This window comes from Neofelis nebulosa, chromosome 17 (genome assembly GCF_028018385.1).
Source record: "Neofelis nebulosa isolate mNeoNeb1 chromosome 17, mNeoNeb1.pri, whole genome shotgun sequence".
Classification (NCBI taxonomy): domain Eukaryota; kingdom Metazoa; phylum Chordata; class Mammalia; order Carnivora; family Felidae; genus Neofelis; species Neofelis nebulosa.
The window spans coordinates 59,480,872-59,507,698 of record NC_080798.1 but is presented as its reverse complement, the minus strand read 5'-3'; the positions used below and the strand labels follow the sequence as shown (position 1 = coordinate 59,507,698).

The 26,827-nt window shown below is 56.1% G+C and overlaps 1 protein-coding gene across 4 annotated transcripts; it reads left to right on the top strand.

The window, feature by feature from the left end:
* On the top strand, window positions 1-25,447 carry MTHFSD (methenyltetrahydrofolate synthetase domain containing). 4 transcript variants are annotated; one of them, XM_058707149.1, is made up of 8 exons: window positions 1-626; window positions 4,522-4,625; window positions 6,084-6,197; window positions 9,102-9,215; window positions 11,403-11,493; window positions 13,833-13,945; window positions 14,210-14,335; window positions 23,631-25,447. In XM_058707149.1, exons 1-8 carry the CDS (start codon window positions 611-613, stop codon window positions 24,138-24,140), a joined length of 1,188 nt encoding a protein of 395 aa, XP_058563132.1. In that variant the 5' UTR covers window positions 1-610; the 3' UTR covers window positions 24,141-25,447. The 4 variants fall into 4 exon arrangements, with proteins under 4 accessions (XP_058563132.1, XP_058563134.1, XP_058563133.1 ...); XM_058707150.1 differs by lacking the exon at window positions 6,084-6,197 and adding an exon at window positions 6,230-6,343 and having other exon boundaries at window positions 19-626; window positions 4,416-4,625; XM_058707148.1 differs by lacking the exon at window positions 6,084-6,197 and adding an exon at window positions 6,230-6,343 and having other exon boundaries at window positions 21-626.
* The last annotated feature ends 1,380 nt before the right edge of the window (window positions 25,448-26,827 follow it).

Here is a 26,827-nt window from a genome sequence, read left to right as displayed (position 1 = left end):
CTGCCACGTTCTTTCGGTCTCTAGAGATCCAGAGGCCACGCACGGTGAAACCAAGGGGTGTTCACCGAAGTGTGGCCCTAGGGAGCACATCGGACTCCCTCAGCGGCCGGGCTGGGTCGGATCCTACCCGCAGTGGGTCCCATTCCAGCGACCTGACATCTTAAAATGCCCTCGGTATGTCCTCAGAGAAGAGGAATCACATCCTGGAGGAGCAATCAAGGCTGCCTTCTCAGAGGAGGCGGCCTCTGGGGGAACAGAAAAGAAGGCGGGTGTGTTGGAATCGGCAGTGGGCTCTGAGAGGCCGGGGGCTTCTTCACCTCGGTAGCGCCAGCGCCCTGCAAACGCCCGTGGGAACGGGCGCTCAACACTGACTTGCTCCGTGAACAAATGACAGCCCGGGAACCCAGCCAGGCTCTCCGCGCACGTCCCTCCACCCCGCCCGCGGAGACGCACGCGCATGCGCACTCCGTGCCCTCCACACCAGGCCTCCGCGGCGACGCCCCGCCCCCCTTGCGGTCAGTACGCAGGCGCGGGGAGAGTGCGCGCGGGCGGATGACGTCACTCCGCGCCGACTCCGCCTCTGGAGGCGTCGCTCGCCGACCGCGTCGTCATGGAGCTGAGGACCGGTGAGGGACTGCTGGAGACGCGGGCGGGACCCACCAGAGGGGCAGGCGTGGGGGCGAGTGAGGGGCCACCGGACGGGCACGGGGCGGGCGGGTGAGGGGCCGCCGGGTCACCCACTGTCCGAGTGGGGAGTAGGTGAGCGGCCGCCGGGAGACCACCGGAGAGGCGCGCGGGGCCAGAGGGGATGGGTCGGGGACCACCGGAGAGACGGGGGCACCCGGAGGAGTCCCAGCGGGGCGTGGGGGGGTCTACCCGGCGGTGGTCTCCGACTCTGATATCCGACGCTGTCTTGCGGAGTAAAGATAATGGGGAGAAGAGAGAGAGGGCTACTTGCTGTGCACATGGTGGTGTCGGTGGGCCCCGTGCCAGTCGTAACTACCACCTGTGAGAGCTGCGCTTACGGCTCACCGGAAACCAATTTAACTTGGTTTCCAGGGGCAGGGGCGGGGCTGGAAAGCAATGTATCTTAAACGCTGGTTCGCAGCGTCCTCGTAGGGGCCCCTGGGGGGCTCAGTCGGCTCGATTTCGGCCCAGGTCACGATCTCACAGTTCGTGGGTTCAAGCCCCCCTTTCTTTCCGCGCTGACAGCACGGAACCCGCTTGGGATTCTCTCTCTCCCCCTCTGCCCCTCCCCTCCGCCCCCCACAAGTAAACTTAAAAAAAAAAATCACCGCCCTCTTAAATGTTTTCTGAGGTGTCACTGTACCAGGCCCCGTCCAGGCACTGGGGACACTTGGTTCATCGCCCCTGGGCTCCTCTAGTGGAGAAGAGCTTTGGTGATGGTTGCAGGGTTCCTTGGCAAAGATAACACCCAATACTGAAGCCCACAGTGAGCCAGGGTCAGGGAATAAATAAACCTCTGCTCTTCCCAGGTGTGCAGTATGTAAAGAGCCCAGTAAACAGGTGCCGGGACTGAGCTCAGAGCCAGAGGTAGAGGATGAGTGAGACCCTAGCTCACCCGACGGGGCCCACAACCTGTTGAGGGGAGTAAATAGGCAGTTATGGAACAGGGTTCGGGCACGTCACTCATAAATATGTGTCATCTTTCCTTATCCTAATCATCTCCCATGTTTCTGTAACCTTCCACATGTAGGACCTGTGCCCTTCCAGGCTCCCTGCACCTCCCAACCAGCCCATTGCTTTCTAAATGGGAGGCACTCAGATGTTTGTGATGGACTCCCCAGAGCAAGGGTCACAATTTCTTATATTTCCTGCGTCCCACACAGTCTCCTGCACGGTGTTGGGGATACTGTAGCACCTGTGGGTTGTTAGTGAAAGTGCTAAGTGTAGTAACCTTATAGTTGTGGCAATGTGATTGTGTTTGAAAAAACCAGACAGTTAGGGTGCTCCAAGTTCCTGAAGGAGGGACATCTGTCTGTGACTGGGCCCTCGAAATACTTCCAGGGGGATGTGGTGTGTCCCTGAAGGGAGAGGAGGTACCAAGTCTTGAGAGGCAGAGAGGTGGGCAGGTGTGTGGAACCAGGGACCAACAATGCTTGAGCCACGTTTTGAACCCAAAGTGAGGAATAGTGGGAGATGGGGCTGAAGTGCGCAGCAAGGCTTCGCAGGCCAGAGCTCCTTGTGACCCTGTGACAAAGAGATCCCCAGACACTGGAGCAGAGTGGAAGGCGGGGGGGGGGGGCTTCCTGGAGGTGGTGCTGAAGCTGAGGCCTGAAGAGTGAGGGTCTGCCCAAGGGACCCAGAGCTGAGCCAACTTGCCGACAGAGCTCCCGGCGGGAAAGACCAGCCAAGTGCTGGAAACTGGCTGTGTGGCCCCACCCAGGCTGACAGCAGCGTGAGCTCAGCCTGCGTCTTACAGACGCGGGCCCCGAAGTGCTCCCGCAGCTGCGGCGCTGATTTCTGGAGCGGCCCAGAGGCACAGCTGGGGTCACGAGGCACCAACGGCGTCTGCAGTGGCCCCAAGAGGCTCTGGGACTGGGCCGAATGCCGTGCTGGGGAGTTCTAGGCCTAGCCAGACGGTGTAGGCTAGTGGGAGCCTGTGGCCGTGGCCCTTACCCCTTAGAACTACACGTGGGGGGGTTAACACGTGGGGGCAAAGTGGGCAGCGGGTGGCGAAGTGCACGTCAGTAACCGAAGGTTGGAAACCACCCGTTGCCCCTCAGAAGGAGACTGCCTGGGTAAATTTTGACCTGTCCCTAGAGTGGAAGACTGTGCGGCTTCCCATGAGGACAGCGGCGCTCTCGTATACCACATGGGCCTGTCTGCCAGTTGTCCGGCAAAAACACCAGTGTGCGGGGCAGTGTGGGCTGTCTGCGTAATGCGCCGCCTTAGGAAGAGGTGGTGACAGGAAGTGGCTCCTGTGTGGGGCCAGACGTACCTGGGAAGAATTCAGGAGAAAAAACAAGGGGTGCACCGACCGCCCTGGGGGAGGGGACCTGGTAGCCAGCAGGCGGCCAGGGGAGGGGCTTGTCAGTCTAGCTCCCTTTGCCTGCGTTAAAAGTGTCCACGTATGAAAAATAAACTTTTGGAGTGTAACTGATTCACGTGAATCAAAGCCACACTATTCAGAAATGTCTATGGGGGGAAGCCAGCTGCCAGCCCCATCCCACCACCCATCCAGGCAACTCCCCGTTCTCTCTGATCCTGGGCTGCTCCCTTGGGTCGCTTCTCAATAGCCTGCACTCATTTAAGGGAGACTCAGGACCCGTGAAGTTGTACCTGCCCCACGTATACACCCAGGAAGGTGACGAGAGGTGTCCCAGCCACACACAGTACTGTAGCACCTCCTGTCAGCTGTAAGGGACACCATCTAAGTTCTCTGAAAAGAAGAGGTCGGCTTTCGCTGCCAGCTACAGCGATGCATGTTCCCTAAACACCATGCATGTGTGTCCCTGCGGCGACTTTCAGATGGCACAGGGTAGGAAGCACTCCCCCTCGTTGGCAGTTAGGGCAGGTTGGTGTTGAGAGCATACCCGTGAAGGAGATGACCTCATGGGGAGTCCCCTGCCTCATGATTCGCGGTGCTGGCCGCACAACAGATTGTTACGAAAACAGACAACGGAGCACCTGAGTGGCTCAGGTCATGATCTCGCGGTTCGTGGGTTCGAGCCCTGCATCAGGCTCTGTGCTGACAGCTCAGAGCCTGGAGCCTGCTTCAGATATAGTGTCCCTCTCTCCCTGTGTACCTCCCCCTGCTCACTCTCTGTATCTCTCTCAAAAATAAATATTAAAGAAAAGAAAACAGATCAAGTAGTAGGTAAAGTGACTTGAAACAGACTTCTGAGCAAGTGCGAGGATATCCTTTTGGACCAACAAAAATGGAAATTAAGTGAATACTTAAAAATATGCCTGTAGGAAGGTGCTGGAACCTAACTGGAAACTGCTGCTTACGGTTCTTAACTCTTAGGAAGAGTACGTGGTTAATGCAAATTTCATCAACACTGCTCTGCTCAAATAAAGAGTATTTGTTGCCAAAAATGCACCTTCCTAAATTGGATATAGAAAAAAGAAATTCCTACGCTAATAACGGACGTTGTAATTGGTAATCCAAAATAATAGGTTTACAAAGCACTTAGGTTTAAGACAAGCCTTCTGGATTTATAGCCCGAGCGCACTAATCACGGCCATGGGAAAGCTGGACAGACTGAGGATTGCATGCCTTGACCCAGCGGCACGCGCATTTCCAAGCGAGGACAGGGTGTGGGGCTTGGATTGCGTTTTGTTTTCAGCAGGGCCGGATTAAACACCTGGGTTGTCTTGAGTTTACACTGTTTTCGGACGTTAGCAATCTGTTGCGACTTTATCACTAACCCTGATTTTTCGCTGTGCAGATGACAAGCGCTGGCTTGGCCTGGCACGAGGGTGCTGGAGCGGCCGCACCTCTGCGGGACTCCCTTCTGCCGCGTTAACCCCCCCCCCCACCCTCTGTTGCCATAGGTGTTTCCAAACAGGACATTCGCGAACAGATCTGGGACTACATGGAATCACGAAACTTAGCGGATTTTCCCCGGCCTGTTCATCACAGGATTCCCAACTTCAAGGTACTGAAGCCTTCCTGGAGCATTCAGAAGGAAAACAGGAGAGTCCCGAGGGAGCGAGTTAGTCATGCGGTCACTGTCCTGCCTCGTGGTGGATCCGAGTGGGGTGGGCAGTGAGTAGTGGTGCGAAATCCGTGCCGCTGGCCTGGCCTCTGGTTTGAGAGGCCCCTCATCCCGGTCACTTAAGCTTCGCTCTCGCGGCCGCTGGCCCTTCTGCGCGGGGGTGGCGGTTGGTGGCGTCTTGTCACGAGCTGATGCTGCGGCGCCTGTTCACCCCTCGACAGGGAGCAAGACACTTGTCCTGGCTGCAAGCATGTCGTTGTGGTGCCTTTTCACAAGTGGCTCCTTAAGAGCAGCAGCGAGTGATGCGCTCTGAGAGGGGAGCCCCAGCCGGTTTCTTTGGAGGGGAAGGCCTCAGCAGCCCCCGGTGACGCCAGGCCTCAGTTTCCCCGTGTGCAGAATAGGAGCTAATCCGAGATGGCCTGTGTGTGGTAGTGTTCACAGGAAACAAGTTTACTTGGACGGGCAAACATACACAGCTCATAATTTTGGCTCGTTTTCCACAAGAAAGACAAAGCGCTTTTTGAAAACACACCGATGCCCCGTCAGCCCAAAGCGTGTGTGGCCGTTTCCTGCCGTCCTCCTCCATTTTGGCTGGACCTCGTCTCCCCACCCCCGGCCTCTTGGAAACAAGCCCCTGTTGCTTCGAAAACCCGTGCTTTTTGTATGATTTGTGTTGCTGCTTTGTTTTGTTTTAGTGCTTGTTTTCCCAGGGAGAGAAATTGCCGTGAGGTACAGAGAAAGAGAAAGGTGCACAGATGCAGTAAAAAATGTTTAAAAAGGAAGCAACTTGGAGAGTTGGTGGGAATCCGCTCTTTTTTGGTTTAGGCGGTAGCAAACACAGGCGTGTTCAGTTTGTGAAAATTCATCAAACTATACACGATGTCTACGCCTTTTTGGAATGTATGTCTTATTTCAGTTAAAAATAAACTGGGGATGGGGCGCCTGGGTGGTTCAGCGTCTGGCTCTTGATTTCCACTCAGGTCATGATCTCACCGTTCGTGGGATCGAGCCCCACGTTGGCTCTGCGCTGACAGGGCAGAGCCTGCTTGGGTTTCCCGCTCTCCCTCTCTCTCTCTGCCCCTCCCCTGTGGCACACGCTTTCTCTCTCCCTTTTGCTTTCTCTGTCTTTGAAAATAAACATTAAAAAAATAAAAATAAATAAATTGGGGTAAGCCTGGCTTTTTTAGCTCCTTTCTACACTGACTGCTTTCCCAGACTTTTCTCTGGGCGACTCCTGGATATTGCCTGAGAATTAGTGCCCCCCCACCCCACCCCACCCCACCCCACCCCACCCCCGCCTGTCTGGGTGAAAAGCTAGAGCAGTCGCTCGCTCGCGCGTGCTGTGGGCCCCAGGATCCGGCCGTCCTGTCGGTAATGTGCAATTGCATTTAAAAACAGGGTGCTTCCCGTGCCGCCGAGCACCTCCCACGCTTGCAGGCGTTCACAATGGCCAGAACCATTAAGGTCAATCCTGACGCTCCCCAGACAAACGCTCGCTTCTTCGTCCTCGACGTAAGTGCACCTCTGTCTGTTTGCCTAACTAGGGCTCTTATCTGGCTTGCCAAAACATCAGAGACCTAGAAGTTTTTGCCAGAACACGGGAAGTCAAAGTGGACCCCGACAAACCGCTGGAAGGCGTCCGGCTGCTGGCGCTGCAGGTAACCCCGTTTTCCTGAGCCAGAGCCCTGGCCGCTGGCGCAGTGCGGGCTCCAGGTGCCTGCAAACGTGTGCAAGCCTCTGTTGAGGAAGATGGGGCTTCTGACTCCCTCCAGTGCAGGACACCCTGGGCGTTTTACTTGAGAACGGTCCACGGGTCTTTCATTTGTCTGTCGGAAGTCGCGAGTGTTCCTGAATCCACAGGTAACAGATGTTCAGAACGGTCACCTGGAGCAGTCTTAAATCGGATGCGCTTCGTCAGAAGAGAAAGATTATTTACTTGTGCTGCTTTTATACCATAATTCTTTGACATTTTTGATAACCCGTGAGTGAGAGATCTGATGGCATCTCCAGAATATATAAATTAGTACAGCGTTTCCTAAAATATGTAGGCCCCTGTTAAAAAAACAAAAACAAAAAACTCCCCCAGGGTTGCTGTCAGTTCACTAGCTCAGTACGTGTAAACAGAGAACGGTATAAACTTAAACGCTCATAGCTCCCACGCAACCTTAAAACCAAAGTGAACGTGTAAGTTAAGTATAAACCGTAGAAGCAGTAACACGCGGATAACAGCGGTAGTAACCTCACCGATTCAAGGTGACGGCGGCTGTTGTTTTGCTGAGACCAGTCGCCGTGGAGAACGTGAACAGGGATCTCCGGAGCTCCTTGCGCAGCCGTGCCCCTTGTGGCAGGCCGGCTTTCCCGCGGCTCCCGCGAGGCCTCGGGCCTGGGGGCGCCCTGCAGCCTGTGGCGAAGGGAGCACCCGAAGGGGATTTTGCGGGGACTGAGGGGCCGCGGGGCTCCTGCTCTGGCCCTTCCAAGGCCCGCGTGTGAGGAATCCTCACGTTTGCTGATTGTGGGTCAGCCCCAGGGGGAGACCCCCATTTAGGCTCTTCTTCTGGAAGCGTTCTGTCTTGCCAGCTTTACTTTCCTGGACAAGAGTTCACTGTAATGAATGAGGTAATTTTTGCAGCAGCAGCAGCAGAGAAGGGCCTGCAGCGGGTGCCCGCCGTGTGCAAGGGCACAGCTCTCTCTGAACACTTGGCTGTATCACCTCCTTAAATCCTACCAGCTGCCCTGCAGGGGAGATCCCCGCTCCTCGTGACACAGGAAACTGGACCCTGGGAGGTCAGGTGACTTGGCCGAGGCCCACGTTGGCAGTGGTGGGGCTGGGATCGTGACCCGCACCGCGACTGCGGAGCCAGCTCTGCTCGTGTGCGAGGTTCTTACCCGTCGGCCCCTCAGCACAGGGTCAGAGCCTTGAGTGGGTTGCAGATTAGTCCCGGCGTCCTGTAGGAGCGCAGCCACGTGGCGGACGGAGCAGCAGCATCCTCCACGTCTCTCTCTCTTCAGGGGAGAGAAACGGCCACGCTGGAGAAGCTGCTCTATTCCAGGTTGTGAGCACGGCGATATGATGGTGAAAAAGACACGTGTGCTCCCCGCGCTCTGGGGCTCTGGGGCCGCCGGCTCCTCGCTGTTGCTGCAAACTCAGTAGCTTAAGGATCACCGGGGAAGCAGGTAGACCGGCGGGCTTTGCGACACCTCCTGAGCGCCGGTGGGGACGGTGGCGCACGTGGCCACAGCTGGTGCCTGGGGACGCGGAGGCCTGCTCTCGGGGATACACAGGTTCCCAGACCTTCAGACGGTTTCTAGAGCCTCTTTTTAACGGATACCCCACTGGTGCCTTGAGAGCGGCCGGCCAGGCCAGCACCGGCCGCGCGTCGGCCCCACCCAGGGAGCTGTGAAAACTAGTCATTGCCGAGCTCACCTTCTGAATGAGAGGCTCTGAGTGGCCCTGCGCCTTGGCTGAGTCTTAGACGGCTCCCCAGGTGGTTTTAAAGCGCAGGTAGGGTTGAGAGCCACGGAGCTGGTAGGTGAGAAGCTTCCAGAAAAGAGGGAGTAGCCAGAATAATATGTAGCACACTGGCGTCTCCAGACTACAGATGAACCCAGACCTCTTTCACACTCGAAAAGAGCATGTGGTCACGACTTGTGTTGAAATATTTCCTCTGTCGTGGCTTTAAGTATGCCGACCCGCGATTTTATAGGTCTTGTGTTGGTCTCAGGCTGTCCTCTCCTGCACAGAGACTGAAATATACTCTTTGTACACCAAAGATTTTACAAGTTTACACTTGGCTCATGGGCTGCCCCCGCATAATCTGCAGGGATGCTTGTGGCAGTGGTTCTGGAACCATCCTGGGCATCAGAGTCACCTGTGTGCCTGCCCCCTGAGCTTCCGGTCATTTCTCACAGGCGTCCAGGGGCCGCTGCTGGCTGGGGACCACACTTGGAGAACCAAGGCATTTGGGAGCTAAATAGAAGAAAAGGGGCTGTGGACTCAGGTCAATCCAAAATATCAATTATAATGAGCCCTGATCTGAGATTGGAACCTGCTGGGCAGAAAGAAGGCTCAGGCCGGGCAGCAGGTGCCCAGTGAAAGCATTGTACCTACAGAGTGTGTAACACTGGGGAGGGGCCACAGGAAAGGCCTGGTTGGAATCCTTGGGCTTCTGTGCCCATTTGCATCGTCATTGCCTGGCGATTTTGAGTGGCAAGTAGACTAGAATTCGTGTTTGATGACGAGCTGTGGGGTGGGCTGGTGGCCCGAGTGACTCTTTGTATTGAATCAGGCACGCAAAGAAGTCATTCCCCAGCAATGCCAGTAACAGCAACTTGCCTCTGCGCCTGAAACGTTAAAAATGCACACAAGAAGTTCCTGGGTTTAACTTTATGATTCGTTGATTGTCTTTCTTTTAAAAGAGCAAAAAAACATTGTTGGTGCCAACACCACGGCTGAGAACGGGGTTATTTAATAAGATCACGCCGCCGCCCGGCGCAACGAAGGACGTCTTGAGAAAATGCGCCACCTCTCAGGTAAGTGCGGGCGCAAAGTGCCCCACAGAACTGAACTTCATTTTCCGCAAAGCCAGATGAGCAGAAGTGGACAAGCATCCAGCCGTCCCGTGATACAGGAGCCACGTCGAAAAACCACAGGTACACGGGCTCCACTTGAGCTGCTTGGTTTCTCTCTCGCACAGGTTTGCAGATCGTGAAGTTCCTGTTAAAAAAAAAAAAAGGAAGAGGAAATAAGTTACCTGGCCTCTGACACCTCCCCGTGTTGACCTGTCACTGTCTGGTATCTAGCAACTTCTGAACTGACTCAGGGATTTGCAGAACCCTTCAGTTGGAAGTTGCCTCAGCAGTTCTGAATAACAACTTGAGTAATTCAGGGAAGGCCTTTTCCGGAGTGTCTCACAGTGTAGTCAAACGGAAGTGTGTAAATACTATCCTAGGCTGCCCTGTAGTGGGATTTGCCTTGTGTTTTGCAGATGAAGAAATAGAATTTGGTGACTTTTTTCAGAGTCCTGGGATAGACCCCTGCTCGTTTTGATTCCTAATCTATTGGGAATGAAAACCAAGGCATCAGCATATTCCTATTTATTTTTTCCATCGCATCATTTTAATATAAGCAGGGTAAGATGATCACCTGTCCAGATAATGCTGGTCAAATGTGAATCGTACAATAAATGGTGTAGAATTCATTCCTTCAGTGGTTTTGGCTGAAGGCTGTGTGTCAGCAGCTCTGTGACACGGGGCATTTCAGTGGAGGCTGCAGAGGTGTCACCTAAACACGATTTTCCTCCTGGTGTATGACCGTGGGCTAATTGTGTCTGTTGCCAGGTGTATAATTAAGAGATATTCCTTTTTAAAAGAGATTTTCCGCGTAAGTCTGATGTTTAAAAATTGAACGCTTATGGTTACTTATCGATAACTTTATTCCAAAAATAGAATCTGATGTGGTTTACAAAAACCCGTGTAATAGAGCACGGTAATAAAACACGTGTCGAAAAAAGTGCAAAGGGAAATTCAAAGTAGAAAAACGACAGACGGTCGTGCTTCTGGTTGGTGTTCAGAAATGCACCCTGTGGGACGGTCCGCGGCTGGCAGCACGGGCCACGGGTACGCGCTCACGTTTCCCAGAGCCGGCGGGGAGCGTGATGAGCCGCACGGCAGTCGTAGGTTCGGGACAGTAGGCGCAGTTCCCGTCCTGGGGTTGAGGCCCGGGTCAGATGGCCGGTCCCTCACACGCGCCCCTGAAAGTGTGACTGGGCCCCGAGCGGAGCCGGGCCAGCACTCGTGACTGAGCTTCAGTAGGGTTTGAACGGCCGAGTTCGGGCTCTGTTACAACATGACGCACCGGAACCCGAGAAGGAGGTTTTCCTTTTCTTCCTGGCTGGGGAAAATGGCAACGTGGAGAGAGCCTCACGGCCGCGCGTGTGCACGGATGCGGGTCATGGTGCGCTGATTATCTGTGCTGCCAGAGCCGAGTGGCAGAACGGCTGTCACCGTGCGGTGGCGACTGCCCAGCAGTGGAGGGCGGGACACAGACGTGGGTCCGTGCGGGGCCGTGATCTGGTTGCCGGACTGATCTGTGCCCCTTCACGTCCGAGACGCAGGACCACATCAGCCCCCCTGTTCTTGAAATACGGGCCCCCTCAGTATAAACGTGTGTACGTTAGGTGGGTTTGGGTCGAGTCCCGGCTCAGGAGTGAACACGCTCTGCGTGCCAGTGGCGGCCCCCGCATCTCACGCTTAATGAGTCTGCCCCACACGCTTGCTGGCCCCACGTCGTGCACTAAGTGCGTCACCTCCGCCATCTCCTTCCGTTCCAACACCAGCCTGACGAGGCCGTGGGCGGCGCCTCTGCCTTACGGATGGCGACACCGAAGGTCAGAGGGCTTCCTCCTGCTGAGGTCACGGGGCGCACAGGGGTCTGCACGTGGTTCCGTGTGACTCCCCCGCTCTGTTCCAACCACGGCACTCCTCTGATTTGCTCCGTATCGTGAAATTACCGCCTTACTCATTTGTGCTGTCCCTTCCAAAGCGCCATCTTCCCTGGGGCAGAAACTGGGGGAAATTATCCCAAACGCCGCTCCCACGGTGCCGTGTGCCTGTCGTAGGGCACGAGTTTGCCTCCTGCGAGCCCCTCGCCCGTGGACTGTGAGGGGGGCCAGCTGCTCGCCGCCCGGGAAGCATTCAGGCCCACGTCTCTGTTCGCAGGGCGTGCGCAACTACAGCACCCCCGTGGGCTTGGATTCCAGGGTCCTTGTGGACTTGGTGGTGGTGGGGTCCGTCGCCGTTTCTGAAAAAGGTAAGGTTAAAATCGCACCCTGACCTGCAGCTTGACATTCGGCCGTCCGTCCGTCTCCTAGACCCTGACGGTAAGTAATCTCAGTTTCTGGACACGTTCCTGTCCTCTGAGCAACCACTGTCTCTCTCGTTCGTTTTGTCCCTCACGCTCAGTACCTTTACAGTGTTTTCATCTTTCTTAGCAGGGAGAGTAAAGTGACATCATCTCTGTTGAGGGGGTGAGAGGTATTTCCTCTGTTCTTAAGCTTCCTGGAAGCAGAGCTGGATTGGGTGTCGTGCGTCAGTAGGTGGTTGGTTTTGGAGAACCTCCAGTGAATGGGAAAACGTCAGGCTCTAAACTTTGTTTCCGCTGGGAAGCAGCGGCCTCTGGGCGACGCGTGTTGTCCCGAGCCTGACCGGGAGGCCTGGTGCTTTGCCATTCGGAGCGGGGAGTGGGGGCGGGGGGCTCGCCTCTGTCTCTCACTCTGCCCTACTGTGGGAGCCGTCGTGGTGCTTCGCTCGCGCTTTTGCTTTCTCTGTATTCCAGTTACGCGCTCTGTCTGTGTCGTTGGGGATGGGTCCCCAGAGGCACACGTCTCCCGGGTGCCTGCTGTGGGCCCCGTGTCAGGCCAGCTCTGGGTGGTCTCTGCCTTGGGCCGCAGGGCCTGGGAAGAGCAGACACAGCGGCTGAACCGTGGCGTGATGTGCTCGGTGCCAGACACGGAAGGGAGCCCTGATACCGGCGAGGGTCAGCAAGCAGAGTGACCCTAAGGCCTCGAGCTGGGCATCATCTGGGAAGCGACCTCAGGGCTGGCCCTTATGGGCCAGGTGGCGGAGGTGGGCGCAGCGGGAGAGGAGAGGGGAGGAGGAGGGGCAGCACAGCCCTGGGTAGGTCGGGGTTGGCTTCCCAGAGGCCGCGAGGCCCCGGGACAGGCTTGGGGCCGTGCTCTTGGCAAGGGGCAGTTAGCAGGGCCTTATCTTCAGAGATGATCAGGCGCTTTTCAAAGCATCACCCGTGCCCTTCCCAGGCGTCCACCGTCCGTAGTTCCTTCTGTCGACACAGAGATGCCTGTGAGTCCACACGTGTCCTGCGTTCTCTGTGGGGTGCTTTGTGCTGACTCTTTTTCCCCAGAAGGGGGCAGCAGCACGTACGGCACTGTGTGTCCTGCCGGATGGTGTCCGTCCCTGCAGACTGATGGGCACTTAAGGTGTCACCAGGGTTTGGTTTTGGCTTTTCCCTTACAGATAACACTAAAGGGAGCCAGAGTCCTGGGGTTGAGTCTGTGGTGCCTTCCAGGGCTTTCCGTGGCACAATCCTAGCGAGTGAATTGCCGAGGCAAAGGGTGGACTTTAAACCCTGGTGGCTGTAGCCACATAACCCAGCTCACATCCCCAGCCCTGTGCAGCTCGCCTCCCTCCCTGCTCCAGTGCCAGTGACTAGCATAACCACACTCTGGTGCTGACCCGTCCCGTAGTGAGCAGGCGTGTGCCACCTGCTGCTTGATTTGCATTCCGTGGTGAGCGAAGGTGGTCATTTCTTGTGTTTGCTGCTCACCTGCCTGTCTCTTTGTGCCGACTGTTCACATCCTTTGTGACTCAGACAACTCTGCGTGGAACTGTCTTTGTCTCGTGTATTTGCACGCATGGCTGGACGTTGGTGACTGTAAGAGTCGCGTGACAGACCAGCATTTTAGACCCATGAGCACTGATGCTCTTTGTGATGATGCTGATGCTGAGCTTGTGCAGAAGTCAGGATTTCTGCACTGTCACGGGCTTCCTAACGGCACGGTGTCGATCCTCTTGGGAGCCGGGTTCCTGTCTTGCCGCGTTCCTTCCTGCCGCGTAGCTTCTCGTCCAGCCTCGGGCTCAGCCTTCCGCTCGCCCCACCTCGGACTTTGCAGTTTGGGACCAGGGCCGCCGGCCCCGCCCTCCTGTGGCGCTTTTCACAAGACAAAGTGATGCTGTCTGAAATCGCCTGTCCCTCATTTTGGTTTTTATTTCTCTTCCAAGAGAAATAGCTTAAAAAGATTTTGTGTTTAGTGGAAATTTGTTCTTAATCTTTTTAAAAACTGCTCTTTCGATACTTTTAAACATGAGTTGCGCTCATACAAACAAGGTTCCATTTCCTCTGGTAACACGTTTCAAGGGCTCGAGGTTCACGTCACTGTGTGCTGACCGCTGTGCATGGCAGTGTCCTCTGTCCCCTGAACCCCACTCCTGGGGGACCGCCCGCCCGTGGGCTCACTGTGGCAGTTTCTGAGGAGGGGCCGGGGATATCGAGTCCAAGTTTCTGCTTCCACTGTGACCTAATGAAACATGTACTCCGGAGATACTACTGATGACGGTCTGCGTGTTTCTTAGGTTGGAGAATTGGGAAGGGAGAAGGTTATGCCGATCTGGAGTATGCCATGATGGTGTCGATGGGAGCGGTCAGCCCGGAGACACCAGTGGTCACCATCGTCCACGACTGCCAGGTGCTGCCCGTGAACGGGCCCAGCAGAGCCACTGCCACACCCGAGAGAGCGGGAGGGGAGGGAGGGAGACAGACAGAGACGGAGTGGTCTCTGCCTTCGCTCCGCGGCTGTCGCGAGTGGTGGCGATCAGCGGGGGCCGGATCTGTTTGGCAGCATGGCGGTGAGGCCTTCTCCCTTCGGGCCTGGCACGTGCGTCTGCTGTGTGTGCGGTGAGCACGGGAGCCGTGTGCCCGCCAGCCACCTCACCCCCTTCTGTTTGACCAGGTCATCGACATACCTGAAGCGCTGCTCGAGGACCACGACCTCACCGTGGACTACGTTCTCACTCCGACGAGAGTCATTGCCACGGGGTGTGAGCGCCCAAAGCCAACGGGAATCTTGTGGTCCAAGGTGGGTGCCGTGGCCGGCAGTGGCCTGTAGCTCAGAGGCATCCCCTCCTGTGTGGCGTCCTTTGGCATGGCAGCTGTCCCCAGGCCTGGCGTGTCTGTGCGTTACAATCACCCGTGAGCTTTTGAACAGTTGAGCTCCTGAATCTGTCTCCCGGCATGGGCCCAAGAATATACTTTGCAATCCTGTGGGATTCTGGTAAGCAGGCAGGTGCAAGGTCTCCCGCCACAGGGCACCCGCTGTCCATGGCAGAAAGAGCTGCCCACTCGGAGGGCCGATGCCCTGACACCCTTGCTGGCGGGTCTCATCTCAGGGCTGCGTGCCACCGTCCTGGCCACAGCGTCCTGCTGCCTCATCGGCTTTCTCGCTGGGAGTCCCAGATTGTCTCGTGTGACCTGGCTGTCCACGCGGTACCCGTGGCCTTCGTAAGCTGATGCCTCGGTGACTTTTATCCGCAGCATTTGCACGGCACACGCCACGATAGTCTGCGGTAGGAAGTTGGTCCCGGAGGCCAGCCTGCAGGTTAGGGCCCCGCCTGCCGGCAAGCAGCCAGAGCTACTGAGGAGACGGGCACAGCTTGGGCTTGGTGTGGACTGAAGCCTTTGTTCCACACCTTCCATCCCTGGAACCCGAATTGTCCAGAGTTGGAAAGCAGCCTCCCCTTGGGCATGGAGACCCCGTAACCTCCACCTCCAAGCTTGACACCAAAATGAAATGCTACGGCCCAGTGGGCCTTCCCACAGACGCCACGGCCAGGCAGTTCTGGGCTCCTTCTAGGTTAGCCTGACGAAAGCAGAGAGGAGAGGCAGGCGTGACCTGAAAGTGGGCCGGTGGGGGTCCGAGTGCTTGCTGAGCGCCGTGGGGAAGCCAGTGGCACCCTTAGTGAGTATAAAGATGTCCCTCGGTGTCTCTCCTGAGAACTTGGGTTTACCTTGGAATTCGGGGCCACAGCTGCTCTGAGTGGAGGCTGATACACAGGTCACAGGAGCAAGGTGGCCTTTGCTCCCGGCTGAGAATGTGAGTCGGGGCAGGTTACACAAGAGGCTGACTACAGCAAGGCTACAGGTCCCCTGGAGGACAGCGCTTCATAGACGGAAGGCCGACTGCAGCCCACATTAGGAAGATTCTGGGCGGCCTCTCCAGGAAGAAAAACAAAGATGTGTTGTTTTGGGCAATAGCCATGGTCACATTCTGCTGATTTTAACAAGAAAAATATCAACAGGTGATGTTACTGGTCGTGTTAGGTGAAGATAACTCCTCGTGTGTAAAGAAAACCAAATGAACCAGAGATTCCAAAGAAGTAGCCATACTTTGTATGTAGGGCGTTGGGGCCTTTACTGGTTTTTGACGCCCCCACTGTTTCAGCCCCTTCCTGGAAGATCGATTGCTAATGAGGCCTGAGCAAGAATCTCAAACTTTTATTTTTTATTTTTACTATTTTTTTTTTTTTAAGTAGGCTCCACGCCCAACGTGGGGCTTGAACTCACAACCCCGAGGTCAAGATTTGTGTGCTCTACCGACTAAGCCAGCTGGGTGCCCCAAGAATCGCAAACTTTTATCTATCTATCTATCTATCTATCTATCTATCTATCTATCTAATGTTTGTTAATTTTGAGAGAGAGAAAAAAAGCAAGTGCAGGCAGGGGAGGAGGAGAGAAAGAGAGGGAGCGAGAGAATCCCAAGCGGGCTTTGTGCCGTCAGCACAGAGCCCAGCATGGGGCTTGAACTCACGAACTGTGAGACCATGTTTGCACGGGGTCATGTGAAAGCAGCAACTTTCCCCAGTCCCTGGGGCTTCTGTTCTGGCCTCGCTTTGTGTGCAGCCAGAAGGAATTTTCACTGACATTGGGAACCCCTGAATTCCACTGACGATTTGGGAAGGGGGCGGGGGGGAGTTCAGTCATAGGATACGGTTTGATTTCAGATGGACTATGAGATACACGCTGGCATATCCTCCTGTGGATATTCTACCCGTAGACTGTTGTCGTGTGGGTATTAGAATCCCCGAGTTTGCTTCTCGTCTGTTTTGTGGAATATCTGGAATCACAGTTTTTTTCTAAACACTGTAGACCTCCCAGATGAAGGTTACGAAATAAGTACAAAGTGTGATACGTTTTCTTTTTTTTTTTTTTTTTTTCTTCACTTGTTCTTAATACACAAAGATTGTGCAGCATTCGATTCCCCTGGCCTTTGCCCCACCTTCTGAGAGAGGCACGGTGGTGCTCCCGCTTGGGGGCCAGCGGGTATGGACTCTGCTGTCCAGCTGTAGTTCCTTTGGGCAGTGGGGAGGGGGGGCCCTTGACCCACCTTGTCCTCTTTTCTGCCTGTGCTTTGTGACTTCAAGTTTTTTTAATGTTTTATTTATTTTTGACAGAGAGAGAAACAGAGCATGAGCGGGGGAGGGGCAGAGAGAGGGCGACACAGAATCGGAAGCAGGCTCCAGGCTCCGAGCCGTCAGCCCAGAGCCCGACGTGGGGCCCAAACTCACGAACCACGAGATCGTGACCTGGGCTGAAGTCGGACGCTTAACCGACGGAGCCACCCAGGCGCCCCAAGTGCTTTGTGATTTTAAAGACGGGTGACCAGGGGGCGCAGTAGTTTGGAGAGCTCAGCAGCCACCGTAGGGCCTCTCAGTCGCTGTATCTGTGACCTTGGTGCACCCTCTGCAGGTCCCCCTGCCCCCCATTAGTTTATCTGTAGCGTGGAGAGCATCGGTGCTGACCCCACAGGCAGAGCACGGAACCACCGGCTAAACTTGCCCTTTGTCGCCGGTGTGGCTGTCACAGGCGCGAAATGGAAGTCGGTAATTGTGAGAAACGTGCCTGGACGCTGTTGGTGCTGGCAGAGTCCTCGCGGTTCCCCTTTGAGACATTCACTGAGCCAAGACTGGGCCTGGCCCGAGTCGTTCCATGGCTGTGCGTTATCACCGTGTGCCTTTCACTGCCTCTCGGTGAAGGAGAAAGAGACGTTCCTCCTGGAAAGTGCGTCTGCTCTGTTCACGTGGGTTCCTCCGTTCCCTCAGGGTGGCCTCTCACCTGCTGACCTGTCGAACTCAGGGGACTTTTCCCTGTCTAAGCTACAAGGTGCCATGACTGCCCCACTCCAGCCACAAGCTGCCTCCCCTGAGCCCCCCGGCCCAGCAGGTCCAACCCGGTGAAAGGAGGTGTTCCTCCCAGGGTCTCTGCCCAGCTGGCCGGTGGACGGTATGAGACCCGGCCATTGAGGTGGGTCCCGAACCTCCAGGCAGATGTGGACGGCCATGTGCAAGGTGACCTGCAGGCCTTAGCTCTGGCCGGAGCCCCCACGCAGCCCCGTCCGCTCCCAGGGCTGCAAGGTGGCGGGTCACGACAGGGCAGTGCAGTGTCCTGCCCAAGAGCCTGGCTGCCCGCTAGACCCAGACGGGCATCCGGAAAGCAGGACGGGGCCCTCTGCGTGTGGGGCTCCGGGTTGTCTCTGACACCTCCGCTCTCCTCGCATGGCCCCACCGGACTGGACCTCGGGACAGCGAGACCCGTGCCTTTATTGACGTCTGCTGAGCTAGAATGGGGTAGGCGGAGGGTATGATACTTATTTAAGGGTACCCTGGAGACATGGTCAGGCAACGGGGTGTGGCTGCGGCTCCAGAGAGACCCAGGGCGCCCGCGAGACTGCTCCGTGCCACCAAAGCCACAGGTCAAAAGACTGCTTCCCAGCCCCTTTGCTCCCTGCAGTGATTGTGGGAAAGGTGTTATCACTGATTACGGAGGGGAGCGGTGGGACTGTGTTGACCGACGTCTGGATGGTTGTCCTTCTCGGATCAACTCATTTGTCCTTCCCTGAGGAAATGGGGCTCTGCCAGGGTTGCCCTTGTATACAGACTCAAAGAAACAAAAAGTTCTGGAGCGTCCACAGCCGTTAGGGAGGGCTGTTCCCAGATGGTCACCATGCCGGTTGACTGACTTCTTGAGAATGGCACATGCCTTGAGGAAAAGGGTTTGGGGACAGGGACCTCTTCTGCGAGCAGCAGCCGTCCCGGGACACAGACGCCCGCTTTCCGATCCCACATCACAGCGTTGTCTGCAAGTAACAGCCAGATGTGGGCCAAGCCACACCTACAACGGGGCCGGGGACTGAGGCCGATCCTTCCATTTAAAAAGATTTGCTGTATTTGTCCCAGTGATTGAACTTGTAGGAACCTGTCCTAGAGAAATACTTAGAAATTCAGGTAGAGATGTCTGCACCCCGTATGATGCAGGGCCCTGAGGTGCGTCAGGGTCCCAGATGCCAACCCTGTCATTACAGTACACGCAGCCTTTTGAGAATATTTGACGGTGAGAGGAAACGCTCGTGTGATACGTGCCGGGTGGACGGGCAGAGTGTGCGCGTCTCTGCACTTCTGCGGTGTCGTGTGTCCTCAGCCCGTGGCGCTGGAACCCGCGCAGGAAGGGGCGGGGGTAGGCCCGCGCGTTAACCGTAGCCGTCTCCGAGAGGGGGATTCCGATTTCTGTTCACCGTGTTCTGAATTCCCCACAGCGGGTGCTCGCCCCCCCCCCCCCCCCCCCCCCCGCCCCGTCCGCACTACCGAGGAGAGACAGTTTCCGCGGGCAGCCTTCTCCCCGGGCGCTCGCCTCCAGTTCTGCAACGAGCCTCCCTTTGCCGCGCGCCCAGGGGGTAAGAACAGGCGCCTGAGACGATGCCCCAGTTCTCAGGAGTCCTGTGCTTGTGCGCGGGGGCGACGCCGACCTGCCCCGCTCTTCCCCGCGCGGCGGACGCTCCGGTGCGCAGCAGAGCCCGGAGCCACCTGGCAGGAACGCGTGCCACACCCGGCTCCGAACTGGCCCGGTGGGAGGGGACTCCCTGCGCTCGTGGGCTCGTCTGTCAGGCTGTCCCCACCCCCCAAATAGCATAGGACGGGCAGGCACCGAGGTGTGCGGACAGAAGCCGGCATGTGTGGCACGGGTTGGAGGTGATCATGTATTCCAGCCAGTAAACACCGTTTTACCCCGTGTTGCTTAGTGATTCTGTGGCCACTCCCAAACGGCCCATCTCTTCCTGACTGTGGGCGTGGCGTGCGATGGAGCGGTCACTGCCCTCCTGGTCCTTCAGCACCCACAGTAAGAGCATAATTATAAAGGAGTAGCCCTGTGGGGCCTTTTCTATTAAGTGACACCTTTGATCATCTCTGTGCAAAAAGACTTACCAATTGAGCCCTGTTATAATCAGGAGACACTATAATTAGCCAACAGATGCTGCAAGGCAGGAATGGCCTTTGGAAGACAGCGCGTTCATTAGCTGTGCTGTGTTCTTGCATGCTTGGTTACTCGAGTCACTTCACCTTGCTCATTTGAAAGCACCATATTTGAAAGAATTTTCGATCCAAGCACCTGGGTGGTCGGTTGAGCCTCCGACTTCGGCTCAGGTCATGATCTTACTGTTGGTGAGTTCGAGTCCCGTGTCGGGCTCTGTGCTGACGGCTCGGAGCCCGGAGCCTGCTTCGGATTCTGTGTCTCCCTCTCTGTCTCTGCCTCTCCCCCGCTCATGCTCTGTCACCCTCCCTCCCTCCCTCCCTCCCTCAAAAATAAATAAACATTAAAAAAATTTTTTTAAATAAAAGTATTCTCGATCCACGAATGACAAGTGTTGGTCTCATGTGTGACAGTATTAGTTTTTGTGGACATTGTATGTCACATGAGAAATACGTATGGTGTTCCTGTTCCTTTGCCAGCAATTGCTCAAACGTGTGCTAGCATTTCAGCGTGAGGATCCTCCCTGCCACTCTCTGTATCTTCTGCTCAAGTAAAGGGAGAGTCAGGAAAAGCAACAGGTGTGAAATACTGAAGCCGGGGGTTGGTGGAGGCAACGGAGTCTTCCTTCTGAGTTGGCCGCAGGTGCCTTGAGAGTTAGGCTGCTGATCTGTATTGGATTTAGCATGTATTTCTAGGGGACAGAATTTTTAATCTTTAAAGAGAATGTATGTTTATACACGATCTTCGTAAAACGTCAGTGAAGAATGGTTTTGGCGCATAAAAGAAAGTTAAATTCGCTATACTATTTTTTAATGGAATGATTAGTTACTGAAAGGCAGAAATGTATTTGTATGTTTGGTTAATAGGCAAAAATCTTCCGTTTCACATGGCACACTCACACATGTAACAAATGTTCCTAATGGCCAGCCAGGAAAAACAGCGTAGCACCGCGTGGACTGTCCTGAGCGTGAAGCCAGCCCGTCTAGCCGGCGCACAGAGGCCTCTGTGTCAGCTGTGGGGCAGCCGTCGGCCCCAGCCGCTCCGCAAAGAGCACAGAAATGGCAGGCAGCTGGGAAAGTGGCAAAGGTGGCCACCTCTTAGTCGGGGAGATTTTTCCATTGAGAACGTGTGGGCGTGCAGGCATGAGCCGACACTGAGCTTTGTCCTTCCTTACCCGAAACCATCCTGTCTTGAGACCAGCAGATTTAGGCAACAGTGACGCAGGTGGCATTTCCCTCTGTAAAGGGGCGTGTGTGTGTGTGTGTGTCTGTGTGTGTGTGTGTCTGAGTGTGTTTGCGGTGCTGTAGGCTTAGCTCAGAATGCGTACCCAGTGAAAACATTTTTGTTGTTCAGCCATTCGCGGTGTGTACGTGTGCCTGCTTGGGATACAGCGCCCCCCTGTGGGGTGCAGAGCGGGTGTGCTTTTGCCCCACGTGACGCGTTTTTAAGTGGATCTCTGCTGCCTGAGCGTGGAACCTCGCCCCCTGGGTCAGGTTCCCTGAGAACGCTCGCTTCTGCCGGAGGGAGCCCCGTGGTTCGCTGGGCAGAAGCACGTGGGGGTTTCAGCACGTGGGGTGATCACCCGGCCAAGACCGCTCGGAGCGCAAGTGCTGTCACCAGGAGATCTGGCCTCGCGGGTGTTGGGTGGAACGACATTCAGCGTTGCCACAGAAGTACGTAGTCACACGTTTCCTCCGACTGTAACTGCAACTTTGAGTTGGATCATCCTTTCTAAATACTAGATCTGGTAACTTAAAGACATCCTGAAGAACCTGTATGACCAGTTTGGGGGCCCCTGGCTGACTCCGTTGGAAGAGCATGTGACTTGGGGCGCCTGGGTGGCTCAGTCGGTTAAGTGTCCAACACTCGATTTCGGCTCAGGTCACGATCTCACGGTTGTGAGATTGAGTTCCGCGTGGGACTCTTCACAGGCAGACAGTGCAGAGCCTTCTTGGGATGCTCTCTCTCCCTCTCTGCCCCTCCCCTGCTCACTCTCGGCACACGCTCTCCCTCTCTCAAAATAAATAAACTTTTTAAAAAAAGCACGTGACTTTTGATCCCAGAGTTGTGAGTTCGAACCCCACATCGAGTGTAGAGATTCCTTAAAAAATAAACTTAAAAAGAATCTGATTATGACCAGTTTAAATCTGTTTTTAAGTACTCTGAAAGGACACAGGAATGTGAACTCTTTAAGAAGGTAGAATGGAGGCATGGGAGGGACGGTTGCTGGACCAGACCATCTTCAGGACCCCTTGGGACCAGAGCCTCCAGGGTACTGGCCTTTGAGTGAATCAATTCGGGAGAATTGCAGAGAGTCCAGTGGAAGAAAGATCCCTTTTGATTAGAGAAGAGAAGCTACGTCTCATGCATGTGTCCATGGCACAGACGTGGTTTTTGCTTGTCTCTTTGTGTCTCGACACTGGGAAACATTAGGGGGAGGTTTTCTCAGGACAGGGTCTTTCTGAGGCAGCTGAGAGTCTCTGTGCTGCTCTGAGGATGTGAGTGGGCAAGAACCGGGCACAGAGGCTTCTGACGTGGCCGTGCCCGGGAGCAAGGGTGGTGTCCGTTTGGAGAGGGATCTGAGCCAGTCGAGAGGTGGGCCAAGGTGGGGGTGTTGTCCACTTAGTGCTGGGAGAGAGAACCAGGTGCCAAATTAATGAGGACCAGCAGCCTTGAAGTTTGTGAGGAGGGGCTCGACCGTTCTTAGGTATTTGAGTTTCTTTGACCCTTTCTCGAAATCGCTGATCCTTACCCTGGGGCCTACGTGCCCCTTGCGGTTTGGAGACCCCGGAGTAGACTGGGAAATTGCGCACAGAATTGCCGGGGACTCCTCCTTGGGAAGGAACCCCGGCTTCTCTCCCAAGGTGTCTGACACCTGCCGAGGATAAGAACCATTACTCTAGTGACATACGGTTCTGAATGGAAAGAGAACATGGTTACTAGGTGGGCTACTTACTTGTAGAGGGAAGTTACATCTATCCAGCTCGTATGCTGATATGTATCCTGACGTACCCACGTTTGTGGGAAGTCCCGTGTTGGGACCGTTGCCCACCACGCCCTGTAATTGGTCATGTACAAGCTCTGTGTCCTAACGCAGGACAGAACGCATCTGTAAAGGCTGAGGATTGCTAAGAAGGGCTCACCAGTGCCTTTGTCTTCCTTTTCTGCCATGTGATTCCTTAAACGACAGAAGACGGGTTTTGTCCCGGGTTCAGTCGTTCAGGCTCAGCCTAAACTGAAGGGCCGCCCCAGGGAGGGGCCGTCGGCTGCCATGCGGCGAGCCGGCTCGAGTCAGTCCCCTCTGTGCGCGGACTCCACTTGTCCATCCCGGTACTTGAGGGGGGCCCTGCCTCCTGTCTCGGGGTGCTTTTACAGCCTCCTTTGTTGCAGCTTCCCAAAGAGCCAAAGTAGAAATCCTGTTCATTGAGGCTTAGCGTTTTGTGTAGAGCTGCTTTGTAGCTTGATGAACCCGTTGCTAGAAAGTGTTTTCAGAAGTGGCGTTCTGTTTCAGCTTTGCCTTGCTTCTGCATTTTTGGCAACACGTTGAGAGGTTCGGTCCCTGAGGCACGCTCCTCCAGTGGAGGAGTGGGGAGAAGGGGGAGGCCCCAGGGAGCCCCGTTAAAGAGCTCATCCCACCCACAGGGTGGGGACTTGGGAGGAGGGGCTGGCATGGAGGCAGAAAGCCCCGATTATCATGGAGGTCACCAGGGGGATTGCCACCTGTGACCCGTCACCCTCTTTCCACTGACCTTCCCCGCTATCCCTTCTGCATAGGAGGCCTTTGCTTTTCTGCTTCCCGAGTAGAGAAAACCGTTCCACTCCTGCCAGCTGCCGTGGCACGTCGGGCACGGTCTGCAGTGGCTTCAGGGTCCCAGATTTCACTTAAGCTGGGGCAGGACGGGGACCGAGGGGTCCTGCTTCCCAGAGGGCCAGGGTGGGCCCCTAGGGCAGCATGGCCGAGACTGCTTACCTGAGCGTGTGTGGCAGAGGCCCCCGTGCGACTTCGATTTCTCCTCCGTTCGTGACCGTGTTGGGACCCCCGGAGAACACCTGGGACTGCTTTCCTCTTTCAGATCAGCTGGGAGGTGATGGGGAAAATCCCAGTACTCCAAAGCCTTCGTCACCGAGAGAAGCAGGCTGGGAAAGACGTCACCCTCCGGGACGAGCCCCGGCGCCTCCTGGGAGCCAGCAGCCAGCAGCCAGCTCACCTGACCGCCGTCCGGGGGCCCCGGGACCCACCCCTGCCAGAACCCTGCCCTGCACAGGGGGAGGACGGGCCCACTGGCACCGTTTGCGTCGGGAACCTTCCCCGGGACGCCCGAGTGAGCGAGCTGAAGAGAGCCCTCCGAGAACTCGGAGCGGTCCCCCAGAGGCTCACTTGGCAGGGTCCCCGGGGCAGGGCCCTCCTGCATTACCAGGCCCCCGCCTCCGCCCAGCAGGCCGTCTCCCGCTTGCAGGGCTTGCGCTTGGGGGCGGCCACCTTGACCGTGGCACTGGCCAGGCGGCAGAGGGCCAGCGACCTGCCGGGAGGCCGGGTGCAGGAGCCACAGCCTGACTGTCGCCCGGCCGTCGCCGACCTGTGATGGGGCGCTGCTCCGGTCCCCGTGGAACTTGAGGGGCGTGGCAGCAGGACTCGGCAGAGCATTGCTGTGTGAGCGGCTTTGGGCCCAGGCCTCTCCAGGATGGCCCAGGCTTGTGTCACTGCCCAGGACCTCCTGACGAGTAGAGAGTCAGCCAGTAGCTCACGGCCGACATGTCCCAGCCCTGCTGTGTCTGCGTCCCGTAACCTGCTGGGTGTTGCCACCACACTGGCTTCTCTGGTTATTCAGAGGCCGCAGGGGACCGAGTCCGAGTAAACGGTGACAGCCAGGGGTTTGTGGTTGGGGGGAGGGGGAGTAAGGGGCGAGGCCCTGGCGGGGCTCAGGGGCAGGTGCACGCCCTGCTGTCCTGGGATCCTGGGTCTGGAACCACCGCAGGGGGAGAGCTGTGTTCAGATCGCAGAAGCCAACAAGCGCGATCTCCTGGGTGCAGCGGTTTGTCACAACTTGGCGCTGGTGTCCGTGACCGAGAGCCCGTGTGACTGGAGGGTGGTACACCCCTCACTGCTCTGCCCTCCTTGCCTTTCTGGCCTCACCCCTCCGTCCGGGAGAACACCCTCCACTCCACATGGTCTTGTAGGAGGTACCCGCCATGGAGAATGGGCTGTCCCAGCCTGTGTCACAGACAGTGACAGACGCTCATGCCGATTTGCCTCATGCCCCACGTTTCTTGGTTTTTTCTCTCCACTTTTCCTAAAAAGCAAACTGGATTTTGGCTGAACTATGCTTTCTAAACAGAAGCACTTTTGCAATGGATCCTGGGCAAAAAGTCAAAGAAAGCATTTACATGGAGATTTTTTTTTTTTTTTTAATGTATACACGTGAGAAATTTTAGTTTTTTCACCAGCAGGTCGTACTGGGCACGTTGCAAGCACATTGTTACACCTCAGGAGGGCCTGGCTTGCGTGTGCTTTCAAGAAAACCTTGAGGCACTCGGTCTCCCTCGCTAAAACACTTTCTCATTGGCTTTACAACGAAAATACCGTGGAGACGTCGGAAAAGCCTGCCCTGAGATTGCTCGGTAAATGTAGGCTCCTTTCCCAAGGCGTCAGGAATCAAACAAAGGGCAGAAAGATCTTCTGGGCTCTCTCTCCCCACCTGTACCACCCACCCCACCCTTGTGGCTGCCTTTTGCTTGGTCACCCGGCGCCCGGCTCAGATGTTAGAGGCTGAACCTGACCCCCTCACCCAGAGCAGCAGTCTGGTCGTCTGACTCCTCACGGTTTTTTGTTTTGCTTTTTTGCCTTGTTTCTCCTGTCTTTTTTCCATAAATTTTCCCTGTATTTGACATATTCTCGTTTAGTCCTCGTGGACTTTGTTGTCGTCGATCTGTCACCATTAGACCAGTGCTCCAGGAGACCAGGAGCTGAGCTTGTGGCTGTCCTATTCGTCCCGTGCTGTGTCCCAGCCGTGAGGACAGCTGGTGGATACGCAGCCTGGGAAACATGGGATACGGGCATGGGTGCGTCAGAGCCAACGGGGGGTGGGGGGGGGGGGATGGTGGGCTGGGGGAGGAACGTGCCTGATCACAACAATTGGACACCAGCCTGCCTTGGGCTATGGCATCATCCCTCCCAGTTAGGCCAGCTTGCTTGGCTTCTCTGTCCGTTGCATCCAGAATAATCCAGATATGTTGAAATGCAGATAATCCAAGTGAGTTCACCATTTTTATATTTGTGGGAAATAGATCAGTACAAGCAAAACCCAAGACCCAAAGAAGCACCCTGAAATAGAAGCACCCTGAACGTAGCAGCCTACACGCCTTTTCTCCTCCTCCTGCTGAGGGCAGGCCTGGCAGTGCCAGTCTCTCAGGGCCACCAGGAAGGGCACTCAGAGTATAAGGCGGGTGCTCAGTGTCCCAGCCTCTTGTTCCCGAGGCTCGGGTATCAGTGATGGTGGCGACGGCCCTAGAGCTGTCCCAGGAGCCATCCCAGGCGACAGTCCTGGATGCTGAGACCAGTGGAAGCAGGCAGGGTGGCAGCGACACTGAGCTTGCCGGAGAGCACCTTTGTGAGGGGCGTTGGGCACAGCAGCTAGAAAGGCCCGGGAGAAGCAGCTCTTTCTGCCCCGGAGGCGGCCAGCTGTCGCGTGGTCTGGCCCTGGCCCTGGCTTACGGGCTTCCCCCTGGAACAGAGGAAGGCACGCGCGACCTATGTTCCTCGGCCTGAGAAGCCATGGCCAGGCCCCTCCCCAGCCTCCAGATGACCAGATCATTGAGCTGGGAACAGTCCCTCCCGTTTGAGATCCACTTCAGGTGAATAAAGAGATGAACACAGGGCCTTTGGAAGGCTGTCTCCACGTGGAGGGACCTGACAGGTGAGGTGTGAAGGACAGATTCACTCCGCGAAGCAAGCGGGTCCCAGGCAGCACCTGCTCCATTCTGGGAGATCTGAGAAAACGGTTTCCATGCTCCTTTGAAAAAGTCGAGTCAGTTTTTGCCCTTTTCTGCTCTGCTCTCAAGTGAGACAGGTGAAGATGTCTCTTAAAAGTGCAGACACCTGGTTTAGCATTGAATTTTGTGCTGGAAGACGTGACCTGGAGGAGAAAGTCCTCCAGCAAGAAGGCAGGAGGACAGGAGAAGAGGCTGTGGCCCGGGCGCCTGAGGAGCCCCCGCTCAGGTGAGCCGCACGTGCGCCCTCCAGCAGAGGGGGCCGACACAGATGACATGTGCC

What these genes read in the sequence shown, in the direction of transcription:
- MTHFSD (XM_058707149.1), top strand. An exon ending in CTCGCTTCTTCGTCCTCGAC is followed by an intron (nt 6,198 to 9,101) that starts GTAAGTGCACCT and finishes TTCTTTTAAAAG; the next exon opens with AGCAAAAAAACATTGTTGGT. An exon ending in CGGGAATCTTGTGGTCCAAG is followed by an intron (nt 14,336 to 23,630) that starts GTGGGTGCCGTG and finishes TTCCTCTTTCAG; the next exon opens with ATCAGCTGGGAGGTGATGGG.